This window comes from Mirounga leonina, unplaced genomic scaffold, assembly GCF_011800145.1.
Source record: "Mirounga leonina isolate KUSES-001 unplaced genomic scaffold, KU_Mleo_1.0 Mir_104, whole genome shotgun sequence".
Taxonomy (NCBI): Eukaryota; Metazoa; Chordata; class Mammalia; order Carnivora; family Phocidae; genus Mirounga; species Mirounga leonina.
This window is the reverse complement of record NW_023270231.1, coordinates 20548632-20572637: the sequence shown is the minus strand read 5'-3', so window position 1 is coordinate 20572637 and position 24006 is coordinate 20548632. Positions and strand designations below refer to the sequence as shown.

The 24006-nt window shown below is 40.8% G+C and overlaps 1 protein-coding gene across 1 annotated transcript in view; it reads right to left on the bottom strand.

The window, feature by feature from the left end:
* Positions 1-21711, bottom strand: part of MCC (MCC regulator of WNT signaling pathway) — a 396253-nt gene extending 374542 nt beyond the window's left edge. Inside the window, exon 1 of the mRNA XM_035015375.1 lies at positions 21505-21711. Coding sequence (XP_034871266.1) covers positions 21505-21665 — 161 coding nt within the window. The 5' untranslated portion in view covers positions 21666-21711. The remainder of the gene's footprint in view (positions 1-21504) is intronic.
* Positions 21712-24006: the final 2295 nt, after the last annotated feature.

Below are 24006 nucleotides of genomic sequence, written 5' to 3'. Positions count from 1 at the left end.
TCAGACTAACCCACAGGCCAACCAACCCAAAGGCCTTACAGTAATCTACAAGGTCGTAAAATCTGCCTCCTCACTTGTCTTTTACTGCTCTTCCCTTTCTCACTCCAGACACACTGACCTCCTTATTCTTTGAATGCACCAGCATCTATCTCATGGCTTTTGTATTTGCTGTTCCTTCAATCAGGAACCTAATTCCTCCTCATAAAGAAATGACTATTCCTTAATTCTTCATGTCTTTGCTCAAAAATTATTTTCTCAGTGAAGTCTCCCCTTATTACTCTATTTAATGCTAAAGTTAATCTCTCATACCTCTCTACAATTTGGTATTTCTCACCACCTGACAGGTCATATTTTGTTTTTGTGTTTACTATTTATCTCATTCTCCCACCCCTCACAGAAAGAATGTAAATTCCTTGAGGGCAGAGAATTTGGTCTATTTTGTTCATCTCTATATTCTAAGTGCTTAGAAGAGTGTATATCACATACTAAGCACTTAATAAATATTGGTTGAATAAATATTTGAACAGACAAAAGAAGTAGCTTAAATATATATAATGCCATCAGTTATCAACTAGAAAAAAATTTTCTTAAAAGCTCCATTCATGATAGCAAAAAATTTGGAGGGTAAGATAGAAACAAAACAAGAAATAAGGCATAAATATGAGAAAAACCACTGAGTGACATTTCAAAAAATATTAAGTAAATATAGAGACGTACAATCTCTCTTATGAAACAACTGGCTTACAAAGATATCAATTCTTTCTAAATTAATTTCAAAATGTATCACAATTCCAGCTAAAGTTCAGTGGAATTTCGAAAGTTCTTTTGGGAGGAAAAAATGCCTGAAAATAGCCAAGATAGCTTTTTGGCAGGGGGAGAGGGGAAGGGTGTTGAGGATAGATGATGAAGGAAAGCAAATCTTATGAAATATTGAACAATATTATAAAATAACAGTATTAATACAAGAACATGGAGATCAGTAAAAGAAAATGTAGGATCCATAATCAGATGTGAATATATATATATTTTTTAATTTTTTTTTTAAAGATTTTATTTATTTATTTATTTGAGAGAGAGAGAATGAGAGAGAGCAAGCACATGAGAGGGGGGAGGGTCAGAGGGAGAAGCAGACTCCCTGCCGAGCAGGGAGCCCGATGTGGGACTCGATCCCGGGACTCCAGGATCATGACCTGAGCTGAAGGCAGTCGCTTAACCAACTGAGCCACCCGGGCGCCCCAGATGTGAATATATATTTTTAAAGTCAGTACACAATAAAACGTGTATTTTCAAATCAATAGGGAAAGGATAGATTCATTAAATGGGATTAGGACAATTTACTAACCATTTAGGGGAAAAAATGATGTTTCCTTTCATGTAAACTATATGCACATAAATACATAGGGATTAGATATTTTAGTTACAAAATGAACCCATAAGATAGCTATAAGAAAATAATATCAATATTTATCTCCTGAGTTCATTAGAGCCTTAACATGGGCAAAAGTAAAAGAAGAAAGTGACAGATTTGGCTCCACAAAAATTTAAAGCTTACATTTTGCAAAAGATAACACAAATTTTAAAAGAAAGCAAAACTGAGAGAAAACATTTGCAACCTGACAAAAAATTAATGTCCCCAACATACAAAGACTTATTATAAGTCAAAAAGAAAAACAAATTCCCTAACAGAAAAAATGAGCATAGAAAAAATTCACATATTAGAAATACAGATAGTCAATAAATAAATGGAAAACATGTCCAAACTCACTAGGATTTGAATAATTGTAAAATTAACTCATACCATCATTCAGATGTCAGATTGATGAAGATTAAAAATGGTAGTAAAGGGGCTCCTGGGCGGCGCAGCTGGGCATCTAACTCTTGGTTTTGGCTCAGGTCATGGTCTCCAGGTGGTAAGACTGAGTACCATGTCGGGCTCTGCACTCAGCACAGAGCCTGCTTAGGATTCTTTCTCCCTCTCCCTCTGCCTCTGCCCGGCCCCGGCCCCAACTGGCCCTGTGGACATGCATGCATGCGCACGCTCTCTCTCTCTCCCCCTCTAAAATAAATAAATCTTTTTTAAAAAAAGGTAATAACACTTAATGTTACTGAATATGTGAGGAAACAGGCACTTTTATATATTGCTGATGGCAAAGTAAATTCTGGAAGGCAATTAGTAATACATTAACCCAGATATTAATGGAAGGGTTTATTAGTTTGCTAGGGCTGCCATAACAAAGTACCACAGACTGGGTGGTTTAAACAACAGAAATTTGCTTTTGCCCTCACAGTTCTGGAGACTGGAAGTGTCAGCAGGCTGGCTTCATTCTGAGGCCTCTCTCCTTGGCTTGTAGATGGCCGTTTTCTCCCTATGTCCTCACATGGGCTCCCTCTGTGCATGGATCTATGTCCTAATCGCTTCTTATAGGGACACCAGTTATATTGGATTAGGGCCTACCCCAAAGCCTCACTTAAACCTTATTTACCTCTTGAAAGACCCTATCTCCAAATATAGTCACAGTCTGAGGTACTGGGGGTTGGGACTTCAACATATGAATGGGGGGGGGCACAATTCAACCCATAACAGAAGGAGTTTTCGAAGATGCATATATAAGAATATTTACCACAACACTGCTTATACAAGAAAGTGTGATGGGCAGCCTTCTAAATAGCTCCCAATGATCCCTGCCTCCTGGTTGTCACACCCTTGTGTGACCCCCCTCCTCTTGAACATCAGCTGGAAATAGTGACTTGCTTCTGAAGAACAGAATATGGCACAAGTGATGGTATGTCACATCTGAGACCAGGTTACAAAAGACTGACTTCTCTCTTGCTGGCACTCTCTCTCTGGCTTCTCATGTGTTTGCTCTGGTAAAGAGGAACACTTGGTAAGGAACTTGGTAAGGGTGGCCTCTGGTCAATAGTGAGCAAGGGACTGAGGCCCTCATCCAACAGCCCTCGAGGAACTGAATCCTGTCAGCAACCACTGCATGACCTTGGAAATGGATCCTGCCCAGTTGAAGATAACTCTGGCTCTAGCTGATACCTTGACTGCTGCCTTCTGAGAGTCCCTAAAACAAAGGACCCAACTAAGCTGTGCCTTGACTCAAGACACATGAAACTGAGATGATAAATATGTGCTGTTTTAAGCCACTGAGTTTTGGGGCAAGCAACAAATAACTAAGACAGAAAGTAAAATTAAATTTCTATAGAGAGGGGGCGCCTGGGTGGCTCAGTCGTTAAGCGTCTGCCTTCGGCTCAGGTCATGATCCCAGGGTCCTGGGATCGAGCCCCGCATCGGGCTCCCTGCTCCGTGGGAAGCCTGCTTCTCCCTCCCCCACTCCCCCTGCTTGTGCTCCCTCTCTCACTGTGTCTCTCTCTGTCAAATAAATAAATTAAATTTTAAAAAAATTTCTATAGAGAGATAACTAGCATAATATATCAAGTTTTATACACACACAAACCATGGAATAAATTTTAAATGGTGATACAAGATCTACATTTACATGGAAAGTTTATATGATACAGTTTGTGGAAAAAGCAGATTACAAAACAGCATGCATAGTAAAATCCCATTTACATAAACACATGAGTGTTCTAGGATGCTTTGGCATATAAATCAAAAAGATATAACTCAAGCAGTCTTTAATAAAGAAATGTATTGGCTTATACAATAGGAAGTCTAGAGGCAGGGTGGGTTTCCGTGGTTCAGTCAGTATCATCAGGGCTCTAGCTTTTTCCATGCTGTTCCCTCCCTTCAATGTGTGGTCTTCATCCTAGTATTAATTTCCCTTTGGATCTGTGGGTGGCTGCTACTGATAATCGAGGACACCTGCATCCTCTTCAGGTCCATGTCCCACTTGGAAGGAAAGGAGAGAAGGAGTTGCTTCCAGAAACTCTACCAGAAGAATGTGGAAAACTTTTCCAGAAATCTCCAGAAAACTTTTTCTAGAGACTCATTAGTCCAAGTTGCCTCAAATGCCCATTCCTAACCCAACTGTTGCTAAGAGGCTAGGATGACGTTAGATCAGTCAGGCTTCCCCTTACATTTGGAAGTGGGACCCTGTGACACTGGGGTTTCTTGTAGGCAGAGTGGCTGCCTGCACTTCCGATAGGGATCTGCTGAGAAGAAGAGAAGTGAGGGTAGAGAGTGTGGGGGCAACTAATAATGGGCACTACATCCTATCTGTGTGTGCATCTCTTTGTGTGTTTATGATCTTAAGTGGATGAGATTAAGAATGATCTCATTTTCTTTATATTTTTCCTTATTGGATGATTTTTTTTTTTTGGCAATTAGGCTCAGGGGCTATGCAGCCCAATGTATTTAAACAATAATCTCCTTTCCATGAACTGTTTATATGGGTTCTACTTTAAGCTTACATGCTTCTATTTTATTGGGGGTGCAATCTCAGGGAAGCAAGAGTGAAGGGGAAAGCTAAGTGAGGAAAGAGTGGGGAGAACCAATATAAGGGGGTGCATAACCAAGCTGGCCACCACTTTAAAACAGCTGGTTATCTGGTCTTACACAATGTCTCCAGAGAGGCCATTAGAAACGACTGCACTCAGAATAGTTTCTCAGGGAGAAGGAGGAGCAACTTATCAACTGGTTCCTCCCATCTCCTGTCTCTCACTGACTGCTGCCCCTCAGGGTGTGACCTCCACAACACCTCAGGCTGTGAACCTGACTCTTCAGGCAGCCACAAAGGAAGCCAGGCCTCTGGAGGGTGGTCTCCCCTGGTCATCAGTGTTGCACGGGGCTCCTCAGTGTTGGGGGAGAGAGCAGGGAAGCAGAGAACAACGTGAGCAATCACTAGAGCCACCTGGCTGAAGTAAAGAAAGAGGCCATGATCAAGGAGGGGAAGTGAAGCTCAGTGGCCATTGTGGGCCTGGTCCCTTTTCCTTGCAACAAACTCAGCCTTGACTAGAACAATACCCTTCTATAAAGCCCAGCTGGTGGTTTTTCTCCTTTCCCGGAACCTTCCTAAGCACATTGCACTTTTCCTCATTTCTGGTCATGGGTGGACTTATTGCATAAGACCAAATACTCCTTGAGGGTGGGAGTTATAACACACCCATCTCTGTATTCCTCCGCGCATACAGTGGGCATTCAATGAATGCCTAAAAATAAAAATCGGGGTGCCTGGGTGGCCCAGTTGGTTAAGCGTCTGCCTTTGGCTCAGGTCATGATCTCAGGGTCCTGGGATCGAGTCCCACAGTGGGCTCCCTGCTCAGGGAGGAGTCTGCTTCTCCCTCTCCCTCTGCGCCCTGTTTGTGCTCTCTCTCTCATACACACACTCTCTCTCTCTCAAGTAAATAAATAAAATCTTTGAAAAATTAAATTAAATTAAATGAAAATGAAAATCAATATTCTTAAATTCACTCTCCTATGATTGTTTTCAGAGGCTCTGAGTACTGAAGATTCACAAGGAAATCTAGAAAGTGACAAACCACTGTGAATAGTAACTCTTCCTTCAAGGGAACCTGTATTTTATATCAGAATAGGGAGGGGGCTTTAACAAATTACCTTACAAGATCAAAAGACAATATCCTTTGCAATTTCCTCATCCCATGTTATTTCTCAGATGGTAATTCTGGAAGCATGGAAGCATACAGTTAGACAGGTTAACATCGGCATAGGAGTTTTTCTCTATTTTGGGAATGAAAAAAATGAAAATTCTATCTTGTGAGTGTGGAAGCAGCAATATAATTTTATCTTCAAGGAATAATAATCCATCAGTTCATTCATTCAACACTGACTTAGCATCTACGTACATAGCATCTATGTACAAGGGATGGTGTTGGGTGGTATGAGTATGAGAGATATAAAGGCACAGTTGTCCCATTCATGAAGCTTATAATCTGGTAGGCAGAGTTAAATTGAAATTACTATGATACAAGTTATGACTGGGCATATTCCCTTATTTTTATTCTATCATTACTTTAAAATGTTAGTTTACTGCAAATACCTAGTAACCACAGAGGAATAGGCTCAGAAAAGTGGTCTATAAAATATTAATTTGAAAATCTTCTCTTTCTAAACTTTTATATACCTTGAGAGAGTCAAGATAGAACCATGTGGACACCTGTCTATCAACTTTTTAGTAACTAGGACACAAAAGTAAGAATAGTTTTTAAGTTCACTTCATCTCATAACCAGTACTTAGGAATAGACAAAAAAACCCAACCAACAGTTCATTGCTTTTGAAAATACTACCTACTAGGTGGTATTAAAGGCTATTGGTTTTTTTTTATTCTTATGTTAATCCCCATACATTACATCATTAGTTTTAGATGAAGTGTTCCATGATTCATTGTTTGTGCATAACACCCAGTGCTCCATGCAGAATGTGCCCTCCTCAATACCCACCACCAGGCTAACCCATCCTCCCACCCCCCTCCCCTCTAGAACCCTGTTTGTTTTTCAGAGTCCATCGTCTCTCATGGTTCGTCTACCCCTCCGATTTCCCCCGCTTCATTCTTCCCCTCCCGCTACCTTCTTCTTCTTCTTTTTTTTTTTTCTTAACATATATTGCATTATTTGTTTCAGAGGTACAGATCTGAGATTCAACAGTCTTACACAATTCACAGCGCTTACCAGAGCACATACCCTCCCAGGATGAGAACAGCTACTACTATAGAGAAACTATGGATTCATCAGGGTTAGCTCATAAACAAACACCAGTTGCCCAATAGAGACTAATGTAAGCAGCATGAATATGCTGCCACCAAAATCCTGAGCTAGGATCTAGAGACTACAAAATAAAGGTATTTCAGTCCTGGAAAAGTTGTTAAAATTATTTTACAGAAGAAGTAACTGATTGGAGAGGCTTGTGTAACTTGCCTAACATCACATGACTAGTTGGCAGCAGGGGCCTTGAATCCCCACCATACTGATATGTTAGATTAGGTAAAATGCACACGAAATGCATTTTCAAATATAAATTCCTCAGCTTCTTCTGAACTGGACAGATCCTGAAGAATCTTTTTCTAAAAATTCTAAAGTGTTTGAAATTACTATTACCCAATGAACACTTTTATCTATTTATTCAGTTTCTATTAAATGCTGGGCGCTGAGGTTACAAAGACAAAAGGCAAAAAAAAGTGTAGTCTCTGTCTTAAGTATATTAAGTATGGAGAGGCAGCAAATGGAAACAGTGAAAATATGAAATGTAAGCAGTGCTGGCCTAGGAGTGTGTGTAAGATCTCGAGGCATGAGGGAAGTCTCCAGAGAAAGAGCTCCATGAGAACAGTCTAGAAAAAAATAAGAAGGTGCTCATCGGGTAGACGATGGGGAGAGAAGGAACTGTGTGTGCGAAGCATGATGCTTGGAACAGCTGGGCAGGCACGCTGGAGGGGCGGACTGTGGCAGATCATGCTAGGCAGAGATATAGTCACTGTGCCAGATGACCAAGGGCCTTAAATTAAAAGTCTTTAGAAGGAGTCCGAACTTATCCAAAAGAAATGGACAATGGTTGAAGGATTTTAAGAAGAGCTTCCTGCTCAGTTACAGAAAAATGTTTGTGAAAAATGACTTTGGCGTCCACATAGAGAGGCCTGGATGGGCTGAGCTTACAAGTTAGGACACTAGGACAATAACTGTGATTAAGAATAAAGGAACTTACGGAACCAAGAAGGTGGAGGAGGATAAGCAGCACTGATTTCACTCTGCTTATAATAAATATAAAACTGCCATCACACTTTTTAGAAGAATAACTACTTCCCTAACAGTATCCTCACACTGATTTTCATCCTGTTTATTACCATGAAATAAACTTAGGTTAGGACTCTATAGTACATAAAATTGTCATAGTAACACCCTTACTGAAATGAGATGTTCTGTTAAATTTGTTATTTCCCAGAAAGAGGTTCTGAATTTTTGTAAATAAGTGAAAAACTCTGACATTTAAAGGAAATGCAGCCACATTTTTACACAAATGCTGCCCTTCACCCCACCTATTTTCTTAACTCCTTCATCTGTATCACAAATTTGCATATACTGATGTTTTAAACAATAGACAACAGGTGTAATCAATGGTGCCTGCCATTATGTTAAATAGATGCCCAATTAACACCAACATCAAGTCTAAAATAAAATGCATTTTAAGTATCTTCTACATCTACATTAGTTGTTGTGAATGTTAAAAAAATAATAATAAACACAAAGCTCATCTATCTAGAATTTTCCAAGCACAAGTGTTACAACTAAATATTCAACTGAGGGCTACACTTAAACTCAACTAACATCTGTCCCATCAGATAGACACATGTAATGCTTATTGGTCAATCTAGAAATGTGCTTGTTTACATTCTAACTTCATTAGGAATCCAAATGTTTGAAAAATGAGTAAGTCCGGGAGTCCTTACCCAGGCCTGCTGACCCAACTTTTTTTCTCCCATCAGGTAATCAGCAATAATCAATGGCATGAATTTAGGAATTACTCATTTACATATTTAAACTGACATTTTGAAATGACAATGAGAAGCTGACAATTAACTGTTCTCTAAAGAAATGCCCTTTCTCGGGGCGCCTGGGTGGCTCAGTCGTTAAGCGTCTGCCTTCGGCTCAGGTCATGATCCCAGGGTCTTGGGATGAGCCCTGCATCGGGCTCCCTGCTCGGTGGGAAGCCTGCTTCTCCCTCTCCCACTCTCCCTGCTTGTGTTCCCTCTCTCACTATGTCTCTCTCTGTCAAATAAATAAAATCTTTAAAAAAAAAAAAGAAATGCCCTTTCTCTCCATATGGTTTCTACTCTGGGACTAACACTTAAAAGAGATTTTCAATTTGCGGAACAACAGAGAGTCTCCCCAGCTGAGACTCCCCTGGAACTTCATTTAGAATGTAAATGCATCACCTTCTGTACCAAATATTTAAATGCCATTCCCATTTACGCTAAGAAGCCAGTTATAAAATGAAAATTCACCCTCACCATAGGCCTTGGGTAAATTAAACAGTAAAGAAACGTAAGGCTTTGGGGAAAATGCATTTTTTTGTGTTAGCTTGGCAGCATGTATGATGGAAAAGGCCCTCAAGTAGGACCACAGATTCATCCTTCCCCCAGAGGCTTTGTTATCGTGGCTCCTTGTCTTAAAATAGAGATATTAATTCCTGTTGCAAGGATGACATGAGATAATGTGTAGATTAATTGATTATAAACTAAAGGCTTCCATAAACATATGCCATTATTTAGACCTTCACTAATATACTGAACTCAAAATAAAAGGACTGTAAAATAAAAATGCAGCCTAGGGGAAAAAACAAAAATACCCTGAAAAAATAAAGTTACTAAAAACGCATGTGAACAAATTGATCTGTATATTCAATTCAATCCCTATCAAAAAATCGCAGCTGCTTGGGTTGAAGAAATTGACAAGCTTATTCTAAAATCTGTATGGGAATTCAAAGGACTAAGAATAGCCAAAAAATCTTGAAAAAAAAGAAGAACCAAGTGGAAGGATTCACACTTTCTGATTTCAAGACTTACGACAAAGCAACAGTAATCAAGACAGTGTAGGACTGGTATAAGAGTAGGCATATATATCAACGGAAAAGAACTGAAAGTCCAAAAATAAACCCTTACATTTATGGTCAACTGGTTTTTGGCAAAGTTGCCAAGAAAATGGGAAAAGAATAGTGTTTTCAACAAATGGTGCTAGGACAACTGGATATCCATGTGCGAAAGAATGAACCTGGACCCCTTCTTCACATCATACACAAATATTAACTCAAAATGGATCATAGACCTAAATGTAGGAACTAAAACTATAAAACTCTTAGAAGAAAACATAGGTGACCTTGGGTTAGACAAAGCCTCCTTGGATATGTCACCAAAACACAAGCAAAAAAGGTCACATAATATATGATTCCATTTGCATGAAATGTCCATAGTAGGCAAATCTATAGAGGCAGAAAGTAAATTAATGGTTGCTTAGGGCTGGAAAGTTTGGGGAAAGATGGAAGAATACTGCTAAAGGGTACAGGGCTTCTTTCTGCAAAATCGTGAATATACCAAAAACAAAAAGCAAAACAACAAAAAAACCACACACATTGAATTGTTCTATCTATCTATCTATCTATCTATCTATCTATCTATCTATCTATTTATTTATTTATTTTTAAGTAGGCTCCACACCCAGCCTGGAGCCCAACACAGGCCTTGAATTCATGACCCTGAGATCAAGACCTAAGCTGAGCTCAAGAGCCGATGTTAACCCACTGAGCCACCCAGGCGCCCCGAATTGTATACTTTAAATGGGCAGATTGTATAGTATGCAAGTTATATCTCAATAAAGCTGTTAGAAAATATGTTAAAGACACACATGTGAAAAGCAACACTGAATAGTGGTCAAGACCTTCATTTGAGAACCAGAGACATCAGTTGACGTTCGGTTCTTACTAACTGTGGAAACTTGAGCAAATAACAATATCTCTTAGCCTGTTTTTCTCGTCTTTAAATTGAATATAATAATAATTCTCTTTTCAAAGGGGCTATTGTGAGTAGTAACTGAGGTCATGTATATAAGGTGTTGGCTTAGCATACAGGTTAGCACACAGCACTCAATAATGTTAGCTGGTTTTTTCTTAAGATTTTATTTATTTGTCTATTTACTTCTTTATTTGAGAGAGAGAGAGCATGCATAAGCAGGGAGGGGCAGATGGGGAGGAAAAGGGAGAAGGAATCTGAAGCAGACTCCACACTGAGCATGGAGCCTGACTCGGGGCTCAAACCACGAGATCATGACCTGAGCCGAAACCAAGAGTCAGATGCTCAAATGACTGAGCTCAAATGACTGCCCCAATAATGTTAGCTGTTTAAAAATATATATATGTGGGCCTTGGCTGTAGGTAGTAGCTTAAAAATGGTATGATATTGCTGTAAATGTTATTATAAAATTATTTATTTGTAAACTTAATTAAACAGTGTTTCCAAATAGGGAGGCTCACTTGAAGACATAGAAAAAGAAAAATCAAGACTCCACTTGAGGTCTTTAGATAACCACAGAGGCTAGATTTACTTTCCTACCTAAAACAACTAGAAATCCAGGCAAAATATAAGAAATAATAATTTCCAGACATTATATAACAGACAGCACAAGACTAGAATCCCTGAGTAAAGGTAAACCAGCAAGAGGAGCCTACAATTATACCAACCTACTGCCTGCAGACAGTTTACAGGCTGCAGAACAGGAGAGGGAATCCAACATAACCCAGTGGTTCCACTGAGCTGAGACAGAGAACAAAGTTCAGCAAATTCAAGGTGGATAGAATTTGTGGTGCAGAGAGAAGATGAGGGAATGCCTCAGAAAGAGGGAGCTCCAGAGATCTGCAGAGGCTAAATTAGCCCTAGGCTGAAGGTTAATCTGATCCTGCATAACAAAGCTCAAAGGCAAGCTCCCAAAAGATCCAAAGACAAGTGCAGAACAAAGTAAAGGAATACAACAAAAGCCAGAACTCAACAAGTTATAACATCGTGCCTCCAATAAAAAATTATCAGGCATGCAAAGAAACAGAACTATGTTCCATAACCAGTAGAAAAAGTAATCAATAGAAACAGACCCAGAAATGACAGAAATGATGGAATTAGCAGACAAGGAAGTTAAAGTAGCTATTATAAATACATTCCATATATTCAAAGGAACTTCTTGAAATGAAAAATACAATGAAATATGAATGAGATTAATAGCAGCCTAGAGGGGCGCCTGGGTGGCTCAGTCGTTAAGCATCTGCCTTCGGCTCAGGTCATGATCCCAGGGTCCTGGGATCGAGCCCCGCATCAGGCTCCCTGCTCCGCAGGAAGCCTGCTTCTCCCTCTCCCACTCCCCCTGCTTGTGTTCCCTCTCTCGCTCTCTCTCTCTCTGTCAAATAAATAAATAAAATCTTTAAAAAAAAAAAAAAAATAGCCTAGACACTGCAGAAAAGACCAGAAAATTTGAAGATATAACAACAGAGGGGCGCCTGGGTGGCTCAGTTGGTTAAGCGACTGCCTTCCGCTCAGGTCATGATCCTGGAGTCCCGGGATCGAGTCCCACATCGGGCTCCCTGCTCGGCGGGGAGCCTGCTTCTCCCTCTGACCCTCCCCCCTCTCGTGCTCTCTCTCTCTGTCTCATTCTCTCTCTCAAATAAATAAATAAAATCTTAAAAAAAAAAAAAGATATAACAACAGATACTATCCAAATGGAAACATAAAAAGAAAAAAAGATGGGGAAAAAATTGAGAGGCTCAATGACAAGTGGGCAAATATCAAGCAATCTAATACATGCATAATTGGAGTCCCAAAAAGAAATTAGAGAAGGGACAGAAAAGATGTTTGAAAAAGGGGTGCCTGGGTGGCTCAGTCGGTTAAGCGGCTGCCTTCGGCTCAGGTCACGATCCCTGGGTCCTGGGATCGAGCCCCACGTCTGGCTCCCTGCTCAGTGGAGAGCCTGCTTCTCCTTCTCTCTCCACCTGCCTCTCTGCCTACTTGTGCTTTCTCTCTCTGTGTCAAATAAATAAATAAAATCTTAAAAAAAAAAAAAAGATGTTTGAAAAAAATAATGGCTGGTTAATTTCCAAATTTGATGAAAACTAAATCTACAGACTCAAGAATTTCAACAAACCCCAAGCAGGAGAAAGCAGATGAGTGTTTTAACATCTCACTTTACAGGTAAGGAAACTAAGACAGAGGCAGGTACTGGTACCAAGTCACGTAACTACTTAGTAGCAGATCCGAGGTGAACCCAGATTTCCTGACTCAGATCCAGTGCCCTGTCCACTATGTTGCAGAGGAATAACATGATATGACTTACTCTTTAGTAGGTCACCTGGCTGCAGTATGCATAATCTGAGTGTGTGGAGGGTTGAGGGGGCCAGGGCAGGAGGAGCCTGTTGTACTAATCTCAGTGTGAGATGGGTGTGGACCTAAAGTAGAAAGGTGATGAGAAACTGTCAGAAGCTATATTTTAAAAGCAGAATTGGTGAGTTTGCTGATGGACTGAATGTACTCTTAGAAAAGAGAAGAATGCATGATGACTATTTTTTTGACTTGAGCCTCTAGCAAGGGAATAGCCACTTACTGTAATGGAGAAAACTGAGGGAAGAAGAGTTGGGGAGAAGAGTCAGGAATTTTGTTTTATAAATTTGAGATATCTTCAGACATGCAAGTCAAATATGCAGTTACTGCACATACCTGCCTTAAATTCAAGGAAGAGGTTGTGGTCAGTGATATGGAAAAATCATAAATGTGGTAGACAAATGATTCGTGTTTGGGAAGCGCTACGCTAGATGATTCTTAAGAGTCTTTAGATACAAAGAATGTGTGATGCAATAACCAGGAAATACTATATATCCGAATGGGCTCTTCTGAATGATTAGGTACCAAATTTGTCGCATTCAAAATTCTCTCTCTCGTATTAATTATAATGGATTTCATTTTTACCCTCACTTAGGTTCCATTTATGCTTTTCTGAGTGACATTACAATTTGATTATAGCTTTGAGGCTTTCAGTATTATTCAGTTTCTTCAAAATTTGGCTTTGGTTGTGCTGTTCTTTGAATATCACCAAAGGCTCTCTTTCAAAAATTGTGTTCCAGACTTACCACCTCTAAGAATAATCTTTATGTCCTGGGAATCTACCTGGCCATGAGACAAGGAATCTAGAAGTCATAGTCTTTCTACTCCATTTAACTTTTGTTCAAGTGTCTCCTGTAACTTTTAAAGCCAAATGAGTCCTCTCTCTAGCTTCCCCAAACCAGATTTCTGCTAACTGCCCAGGGGAAGAATAATAGAGTCTGTTTACTATGTAAATCTGTAATTCTTTAGTTAAACACTACAGTATCCTCTTGTAGTTACTTTCCTTGTCTAAAGAAGATGAAGCAAAATGTTTGCAAAGCAATTCTAGTTCATACATTTCATTGATAATTCCAGTTTAGATTCACTCTTTAATAATACAGTACATGGAACCATGAAGGTGTTTATTCTAGCATTACATTAAATACTGTATTTCAAACTTCTAAGATGCATAGTGAATTAATATTGTGAAATCTGAAGGTTTCTTATAATTCTGTTGGCCTGCCACTGACATAGTGACCACTGCGTGTGCAGCGTGAATCACGTTGTCATTCCTGGTAACATGACTAGATAACTCTCAATGCTTCCTTAAGAATACAAGTTCTGGCTATTGTCGGAGAATCTTCCATCTACACGATCTGGTAAGACCAGAAGTACCAACATCAATGATTACAGAAAGATGTCAGTCTCTTAAACAATCCTACAGAAAAGAGTTCGCCTCCTTTAAAGAAATGCTGCATCTCTGAATATTTTGATGTCATTGAGGCCGACACTGGGTGCTGAGACCCAACATCAGTACTCTGAACCAAAAAGTGATTTGGAAGGCTTGCACTTTAAATGTGAAAAAATCTTAGGATTATTTTGAACAATCTGATCAGGCTGTCTTCCTTTTTTATGTATGCACAGCAGTAAAATATGATTAAAATCTATGACTAAAGAAGCTTAAGGCAGAACTTTCAATAAAAATAAGATTAAAAATCTATCCAATGATATGTATCTTATCATAGTGTGACTGGTACAGAAAACAATGGTGTGTCCCAATCTATAGCATCTTCGATTTAATGAAATTCCAAAGCAAATAATTGGAAACAATCTAAATGTCTGACAATAGAAGAATACTTAAATAAATTAAATAAATAATGGAATATTATAATTACAAATCACATTTTCCAATCGTTTTTATTTTGGTGACAGCTTTATTGAGATATAATCCACAAGCCATAAAATTCACCCATGTGAAGTGTATGATCCAATGGTTTTTTGTATATTCATAGAGTTGTGCAACTATCACTATAATCAACTTTAGAAGATTTTCATCACTTCGGGCGCCTGGGTGGCTCACTTGGTTAAGCGACTGCCTTCAGCTCAGGTCGTGATCCTGGAGTCCCTGGATCGAGTCCCGCATTGGGCTCCCTGCTCGGCAGGGAGTCTGCTTCTCCCTCTGACCCTCTTCCCTCTCATGCTCTCTGTCTCTCATTCTCTCTGTCTCAAATAAATAAATAAAATCTTAAAAAAAAAAAAAAAGATTTTCATCACTTCAAAAAGAAATCCCGTACACTTCAGCTATCATCCTTTAATCCCATTTTCCCCAGCCCTAAAGCAACCACTAATCTACTTTCTGTCTCTATAAATTTGTATATTCTAGACATTTCATATAAATAGAATTATAGAATATGTAGTTTTTTGTGACTGGACCCTTTTACTTAGCATAATACTTTCAAGGCTCATCCATGTTGTAGCATGTTTCAGAGTACTTCATTCTTTTTTATGACTGAATAATATTCCATTGTACGGCTATACCACATCTTGTCTATTCATCAGTTGATAGGCATTTGGATTAATTACATCTTTGACTATTATGAATAAAGCTGCTGTGAATGTTCATGTACAAGTTTGTGTGAGGACATATGTCTTCAGTTCTCTTGCATATATACCTAGAAGCAGAGTTGTTGGAATATATGTTAATTCTATGTTTAAGTTTATGAGGATCTACTAGACTATTTTCCAAAGTGGCTGCACCTTTTTATATTCCTATCAGCATTGTATGAGGATTCTGGTTTCTCCACATCCTTGCTAACACTTGTTATTATCTGACTTTGATTATGGCCATTCTACTGGATGTATGGTAGTGTCTCACTGTAGTTTCCCATCCAAGTACTAACCAGGCCCGACCCTGCTTATCTTCCGAGATCAGATGAGATCGGGCGTGTTCAGGGTGGTATGGCCGTAGACTATCTCACTGTAGTTTCGATTTGCATTTCCCTAGTGGCTAATGATGATGAGCACCTTTTTATGTGCTTATTGGCCATCTGCATATCTTCTTTGAAGAAAAGTCTATTTGGATCCTTTGTCCATTTTTAATTGGTTTATCATTTTATTATTGAGATGTAAGAGTTCTTTATATAATCTAGATGCAAATCCTTTGTTAAGTATATGATTTGTAAATATTTTTTCCCATTCTTTGGGTTGTCTTTCACTTTTCTGATGGTGTCCTTTGAAGCACAAGTTTTAAAAATTTTTATTAGCCAAATTTATCTATTTTTTCTTTTGTAGTCTATGTTTTGGTGTCATATACAAGAATCTATTGCCAAATCCAAGGTGACAAAGATTTTATCCTATGTTTTCTTCTAAGAGTTTAATAGTTTTAGCTCTTAACATTCAAGTTTTTGATCCATTTTGAGTTAATTTTTGTATATGAGGAATGTAAGGAATACATACATTTTGTATATGAGGAATGTATACATTTTTGTATGTGAAGAAAGTGTCCAAGTTCACTCTTCCCCTTGTGGCTATGCAGTTGTCCCAGCCCCATTTGTTGAAAAGTCAATTCTTTCCACATTTCACCCTTGATGTTGAAACCCTTGTCTTCATGCTCTTATTGAAAATAAATTCACTATAGACACATGGTTTGTTTCTGGACTCTCAGTCCTATTTCATTGATCTATAGGTCTATCATTTTGCCAATACCACACTGTCTTGATGACTGTTGCTTTGCAGTAAGTTTTGAAATTGGGAAGTGTGAATCCTCCACCTTAATTCTTCTTTTTCAAGATTGTTTTGACTATTCTGGCTCCCTTGAATTTCCATATTAATTTTAGGATTAAATTATCAATTTCTGCACACAATGGCAGCTTGGATTTTGAGAGAGTTTGCATTAAATCTGTGGATGAACTTTGGGGAGCACCGCTATCATAACAATATTAAATCTTCCTATCTATGAACAGGGGATGTCTTTCCTTTTATCCAATCATTTTTTTAAGGGGGAAAGAAGCATTTTTTCAAATTTATTTGTGAGAGAGATGGAGAGAGCATGAGCAGGGGTGGGGGGCAGAGGGAGAGAGAGAAAATCTCAGGCAGATTCTCCGCTGAGCAGGGAACCCGATGCAGGGCTCGATCCCAGGACCCTGGGATCATGACCTGAGCCAAAGGCAGACGCTTAACTGACTGAGCCACCCAGGTGCCCCTATCCAGTCATTTTTAATATACTAGAGGAATGAGATGATGTAGCTATGTCCCCAGGAAAACAGAAATGATATTCCTTGGTTATGGGATAATTGGTAATTTTTATTTTTAAACATTTCTGCATTTTCCAATTTTTCAACAAGAATATCTTTTATATAACCAGAAAGAAGTTATTCTTTTAATATTTTATTTATTTATTTATTTACTTGACAGAGAGAGAGAGTACAGCAGGGGGAGTAGGAGGGGCAGCAGAGGGAGAGGGAGGGGAGCCCAGTGCAGGGCTCAATCCCAGGACCCTGGGATCATCATGACCTGAGCCAAAGGTGGGCGCTTAGCCGACTGAATCACCTGGGCACCCAGGTCATGATCCCAGGTCCCAGGATTGAGCCCCATATCAGGCTCCCTACTCAGCGGGGAGACTGCTTCTCCCTCTGTCCCTTACCCCTCTCTCACTCTCTCTCTCAAATAAATATTTTTTTTAAAAAAAGGAAAATATTCTTTAATAAAATACACTCACATTTAAAGTACTTTATAAACATGGAATATGCTTGGAAATGAAAATGGTTGAAAGATTTTTCAAAATACCTGAACATACCAGTGTTTATAGTCGGCCATTTCTTCATCAGAATTTACTGATTGAATACTTTAAGGCCAATACTGTGCTAGATCCTAAATGTACTGTTTTTTTTTGTCTATTTGCTTGTTTTTTTTGTTGTTGTTTTTAAGTAGGCTCCACACCCAGCATGCACTCTGAGATCAAGCCCCGAGCTGAAATCAAGAGTCAGATGCTTAACCCACTGAGCCACCCAAGCGCCCCTGAGTGTACTATTTTAACAAAATAAACATGATTCCTACGCTCATGAAGCTACATTTAGTGGGAGACTGACAATAAACAGGCAAACAAAGTAGAAAATAGAAGTGCAATTACAGATTGTGAAGAGTACCATGGCAGAAAGCCCCTGGTACTATGACAGCGAATAATGGTGGGGAAGAGCTAACTCACTTTGATATAGTGGTCAGGGAAGCTCTCTCTAAGGTACCAATGTTTGCGCTGAGGCTTGGCTACTTGATATAAAGGCAAATGTTGGTTTTTGGTATCTGTCAAATATTCAAGTTTCTTAAACTTAATGTTTAAACTTAAGTTTAAACTTAATGCTCAGTTTCTTAAACTGAAAGGTAAAAATAGGAAGCTTTAAAATTCCAAAGGGAAATTAATTTCAACACATAGAGTAACCCCACCACCTCCTATACCATGGTAAATGGGGTCCAAAAAATTCAATACTATAAAATGTGGGGTTAAGTGATCATAAAGTTAATGAAATGCACCAGAAGAGCCTGCTGTGGTCCCACTATACAGTCCCAACTCTACTCCGTCCAAGCCGCAGTTTGGCTCCACCTAAGAGTAGTTGTCTGTTCCAGTTTAACTATTCATGGAGATGATTCTGAGGCCTGGGGGAAGGTTGGGAGTTCCTGGACCAAGGCAGCAATTCTAGAAATCTCCAGTGAGCTGGTGCCTTTTTTGTCAGCCTGCTGGGGAAGTATGGGCCAAGAGAATACTGAAGATTCAAAGCCCTACCCTTTCTCTCCGTCTTTCTGAGGTTGTGTGCCCTGACATGTCCCCTCCTGTTCTCAGTCTATCTTCCACTAGCCTCCCTCCAAACATGAGATCTCCAGCCCACTCCTGTTTGAGAATAAGAGTTAAGCAAAGGACCAAAGCCAAAATAACTGAATGAGGATTACCATGGAAGTTTTATTATAGGTTTGGTTGCTACTCGCCTCCTCAATATCCATTCCCTGCTCTTAGTAACAGAACTTAGATTTTGTTTAGGAGGCAATGTGACTAATCGAATTACATGCTTCCTTGAACTCTACTGCAAGAACACTACTGCATGGTAAGGTGATGGAGTTTAACCAATAAGATTTCAATTAAGGGATTTGGGAAAGCTCGACTTTAATGATATGGGCACTATTCATTTCAGCTTCCTTTTATACCTTCCTCCTTGGAACCTGGACATGAGGCTGGAAATAGAGCGATCGCTTTAAGACTAGGAGATAACCATGAGGATGAATGTTTTATATGAAGAATAGTGATGCAGAAAGATGGAAGGAAGCTGGGCATTGACACCATTGTGGAATGGCGGTCCCAGCCTGAATGAACCACCTCCAGACCTCTAGGTGAGAAAGTCCATCTTTGACTGTCCCGTTAGTTTTCCATTATATATAGCCAACTGAAATCCTAACAGATACAGTGGTATACCGTGAGCATAAACTTAACACCTTTTAAAGAATCCAAGATTTTTAAGGTTTTAGTGTAGAAAGTCCAACTCTCATGATTATAAAAGAGAAAGTTCACAGCACTCCACTCCTTATCACCCACTGTAGAGTGGTCAGGAAAGGTCATTAAACAAAAGTGGCACAAAGCAGCAGCTCCAGAGAGGGAGACATTTAATGCCGCTTATCTTCATTAACCTCATTTCCCAAGCCGTATCAAATAAACATATATTCCAGGTAAAACTGTGCTTGCTCTGTAAACATACTTCTAGAGACATTCCTCGGTTCCTCCTTGCAAGGAGATTGCTATCCCTGAACTCCTCCTAAATGCAAGTTTTTCACAGCATAAAATGACTTCCGAAGCAACTCTGCCCACAGGTAAAGTTATGGCTTAGGGTGCATTATTGCACATACCACCTTTCAACTTTCACACAGATGTATTAAAGTGATATGGCTCAAGGAATGATAGTTTTTTCTACTTTTGCCTTAGCAGGCTTCTACTCTAATCTGAAATCTGTTTACTAACACACCCTTACACACAATGCCTCATCCTCCAAAACAAAGTCCTCAGATTATGCCTACAGAATTCATTATTCTTCAGGGCAGATACAGCCAGCATTCAAAATAATATGAACATTTGTACAGAAAGTATAGTTCAGATAAAGCAACATATTAATAGGCCAAATCAAAGGAAGGAAAGGAGAGAATTTTGCTAGTTTTCTGTATGTACCCTTGCCCATGTGAAATTAAATTCTTTGTGCATCCTAATGTGAAGAATGTAGAGTGGTTTTATTATCACAAATAAGATAATGGGCATTCAAGTAGGAAATTCAAGTAGGCTATTCAAGCAGGGAAAAAAATCTAAACTATATGATGAAATTTTTCATCACAGAACCCAAAAAGGGAAGACTTCCAGATGAAAATCCATATGGAGTCAACCAGAATTACATTTTTTTTTTCATTTCAGAATAGAATTACTCCATAAAGTTTTCTGATATCTTTCTAATGTTTCCCAATGAAACTCTAGAAAAGTAATAAAATTCAGTCAAGAGTCATCATAACTGAATTGAGTCCCAAATAAGTTATTTTTTTAATTGTCAAAATCTTACATGTCAAATTACCTGTTTTAGAGATCTTTTAAAAAAAAATTGGGGGGGGGGGGCAGGATTCCCTACTTTTTTTTTCTCTAAGTAGGCGAGGACAATCAGCAGGAGGCAGCCTGGGATTTTCAGAGATCTTTACTATCATCAAGACAAAGGCTAAACTAACATGTAATATACAATTTAGGTGGCCTTCCTAGAAGGCAATTCAAATTTCAGCGTGGAAGGTCTTCCGTGCCCTGTGTCAACTCTTCAAAGAAGCATACCAGAAAACATTGCGAGTGCCTTCTTCACCATCTGTGTGTGATAAGTGATTAAAAGGTGGGCAGAATTATTTTGCCAAGCCCTGCGGCTTGAAACCACAACACAGCCCCCACAGGGAATCTAGAAGCAAACACACTGAGGGTTCTAAGTGGTCTCGCAGAAGCGCCCTCACACCCCACTGGAGACTCACCTGGTTAGCTTGCCCAGCGGAGGTAGGGAGTCGGGTCTATATATTCCAGACTCAGCTCTAAACCCCCAGTTTGTGCCTGCGTGCTTGGTTTCCCTCAGGCTAACAGGTTTAAATCAGTACTGGGTGGCAAGCCATGTCATTCTGTGGGTTCCGCAGTTTGGAACATAGGGGCTCTGCAGCACCCGAAAGTTCTTCGCAGCCTGTTTTCATGCCCAAACTCTGTCACTGAGAGAGCATCCCTATCCTGGTCCAGTCGCGGGGCTGTCCACTGAGCAGCCGGACGACGGATCGCTGCCCGGTGCGATAGCATCTCACCCAGGAGCCGGAGGCTGCAGGGCAGCCCCTCCTACCTGGGACAAGTGGCCAGAACCCGTTTCAGCAGAGGCATGAACGCTCCAAGACGCGGGGAGGACTCGCATCCGAAAGAGATGTCTCCCAACGCCCAGACAAAGACAGCGCTGGGAAAAGTTGGACCAACTAGCACCACCAGAAGGCGAGCGGCTCAGCCCCTCGGCCTTGGTGGCCGAGCCCGCGACGCGTTCTCAGAGTCGCAGCCAACTTTTCCCGTGAGCTTCTGAGCAACTTGCTGGAAGTTGGGGCGAGGGGGCAGAGGAGGGGTCAAGGGCAGCGCGGAGAGGGTGGTTGTGCCCCAGCCGGTTTCGCGTACCTCCCCAGTACCTGCTAATGTATCCGTCCCCGTCGCCGTCGCACGTCTGGAAGAGGCGGCGCATCCGCTCCTCCTCGCCAGTGCTGGACGTGTCGCTGCTGCCGCTGCCGCCGCCGCCGCCGCTGCTGCCACAGCCGCTGGCGCTCCCCGCCGCCGCCGCCGCCGCCATCATGCGCCGGCTGCCTGCTCCGGAGGAGGAGGACGCGCGACCGCGGGAGGAATCCGCGAGGCGCAAGAGCGGCTCGCAGCCCCGAACCTGCCTGACAACGGAGCATGCCCAGTGGCCGCCGGGGCGCTCCGGGCGCGGGATTCCAGCTCTCCGGGTTTTGCCCGGGCTGGGAAGATGGGCTCTCTGCAATCGCCGGAGTAGGCACCTTAGTGGAGAGGGAGGAGGGGAAGGTGGATCGTGGAGCTGGGGAGCCAAAGATGCCGAGGGGACGCCAGGGGACGCGAAGGGTGGCAGAGTACACAGGAGGTCCCCTGGAAGGGTGTCAGCTCCGCGTATCCGACCACTACGCGGACCCCTGACACTTGGGGACTCAGGCAGAGGCGAGTGTGCTCCCGGCAGAACTCCTCCAACTGCCAGGAGTCGTGGATTTCTTTTCAGGAGAAAGATAAACACTCCCGTTTTGCAAACTCAAAGCGATACTCCTGGTCTCAGTCTGCAAGACTGCGCTGGATTCTGTACCCATAACCCACAAATGAGACCCGGAATGGCGGGGGATTTGTGCATTTTTAACACCTGTCAAGAAATCTGAACCTCCTTAGCTCCGACTGGTCTTCCACACTGTACTGTAAACAATCTGCTCTCCGGTGTGGCATTGTGCACGTTTGATCCATTTCTGGAAACGGCTCCTGACCTGACGTCACTACTATTTGACCCCACAGTTTTAATAACATCAAGAGCGAACATAATAGATGGTCTCATTTCACTGCAGACCTGAAAGATGTCTCTATTATTATCAACCCTATGTTTTAGGAGGTAGGTAACTACTTCATAGGGTATCTTGGCAATAAGATAGTATATAATGAACTTAGGCCAATGTCTTGATACCTACTAAGCACTCAGTAAATGTTAGCTCTCATTATCCCCAATTTACAGATAAGAAAACCAAGGCCCCCAGACCTGCTTAAAATTCCAGCCTCAGTAAGTGTCAGGGCAGAGGCAAGCCCAGGCAGGCAGTCTCACTCCAAAGCAGAAGCCCTTAAACACAACAGTATCCTTCCACCACAGCAGAAAGGGAACCACAATGAACCAATTTGTGGTTTAGGGAATGACTCATTATTCTGTCCCAGACTTTCTGTCAGAGGTCTGAAAATTCCTGTGGTAGTTTTAAAAACACATCTGCAGATTCTTTGGTGCACCTCTCATCAAGAGACAGAGTCTGTTTGCCTCCCCCTTGAACCTGAGGGGGCCTTTATGAATATTCTCTTAACTTCTGAGGCCAGGCTAGAAAAGACACTATAGATTCCATTTGGCTCTCTCGCTTGGGACAAGGACCTTGGAAGCCTTGAACTACCTTGAAAGAAATTTGTCCACACTAAGCTGCCATGCTGGAGAGACCATGTAAAGACAGAAAGAGATGCCCAAGGAACCTCAGCTGTTCGAGCCTTCCCAGCCCAGGTGCCAGACCCCAGTGAATGAGAGAACCTTCAGATGATTCTAGACCCTGAACAAAAATTGTCCAACTGAGCCCAGACAACCCCCAGAGATACAATGGCAATAATAAAAGGATTGTTGTGGTTTTAAACCACTAAGTTTTGAGGTCATTTGTCATGCAGCAATAAAACCAGAAGATGTCCATATGTCTTGAAACTATGCCAGGTCAGAAGGAAGCTGTTTTTGCTCTCTTCTCTCCCCTCTCTGCCCCATCCACCCCTTCCTACTTCAGTTCTTTTTAAATCTGTAAGTTCCCAGGACTTCAGGGCACTTATGATTCATACAATGAATAGGATGTCATCTTAGAAATATTCTGTCAAGGGACGCTTGGGTGGCTCAGTTGGTTAAGCGGCTGCCTTCAGCTCAGGTCATGATCCCAGGGTCCTGGGATCGAGCCCCATGCCCAACTCCCTGTTTAGTGGAAAGCCTGCTTCTCCCACTCCCTCTGCCTGCTGCTCTGCCTACTTGTGCTCTCTATCTCTCTGTAAATAAATAAAATCTTTAAAAAAAAGAAGAAAAATTCTGTCAATATATCCAATAGTATTTGCTTAAAAGATGCTGTCAACATAAATATTCTTGCCTACAATAGAACAAGGACCAATGTTGAAGCTTCTAAAAAATATTTAGAATCTTTATTTTTCTAATTTTTCATAGAATAAAACTTTTATTATTGTCTGACAGTATAGCCAGACAGGAATTGTTACCCTTAAATCCTCCTAGACCTAAATTGATGGTTTGGGTGTAAGAAAGAAAAGAAAAGAAAAGGAAAGAAAAGAAAGGGAAGGGGGAAGGGGGAAGGGGGAAGGGAAAGAAAGAAAGAAAGAAAGAAAGAAAGAAAGAAAGAAAGAAAGAA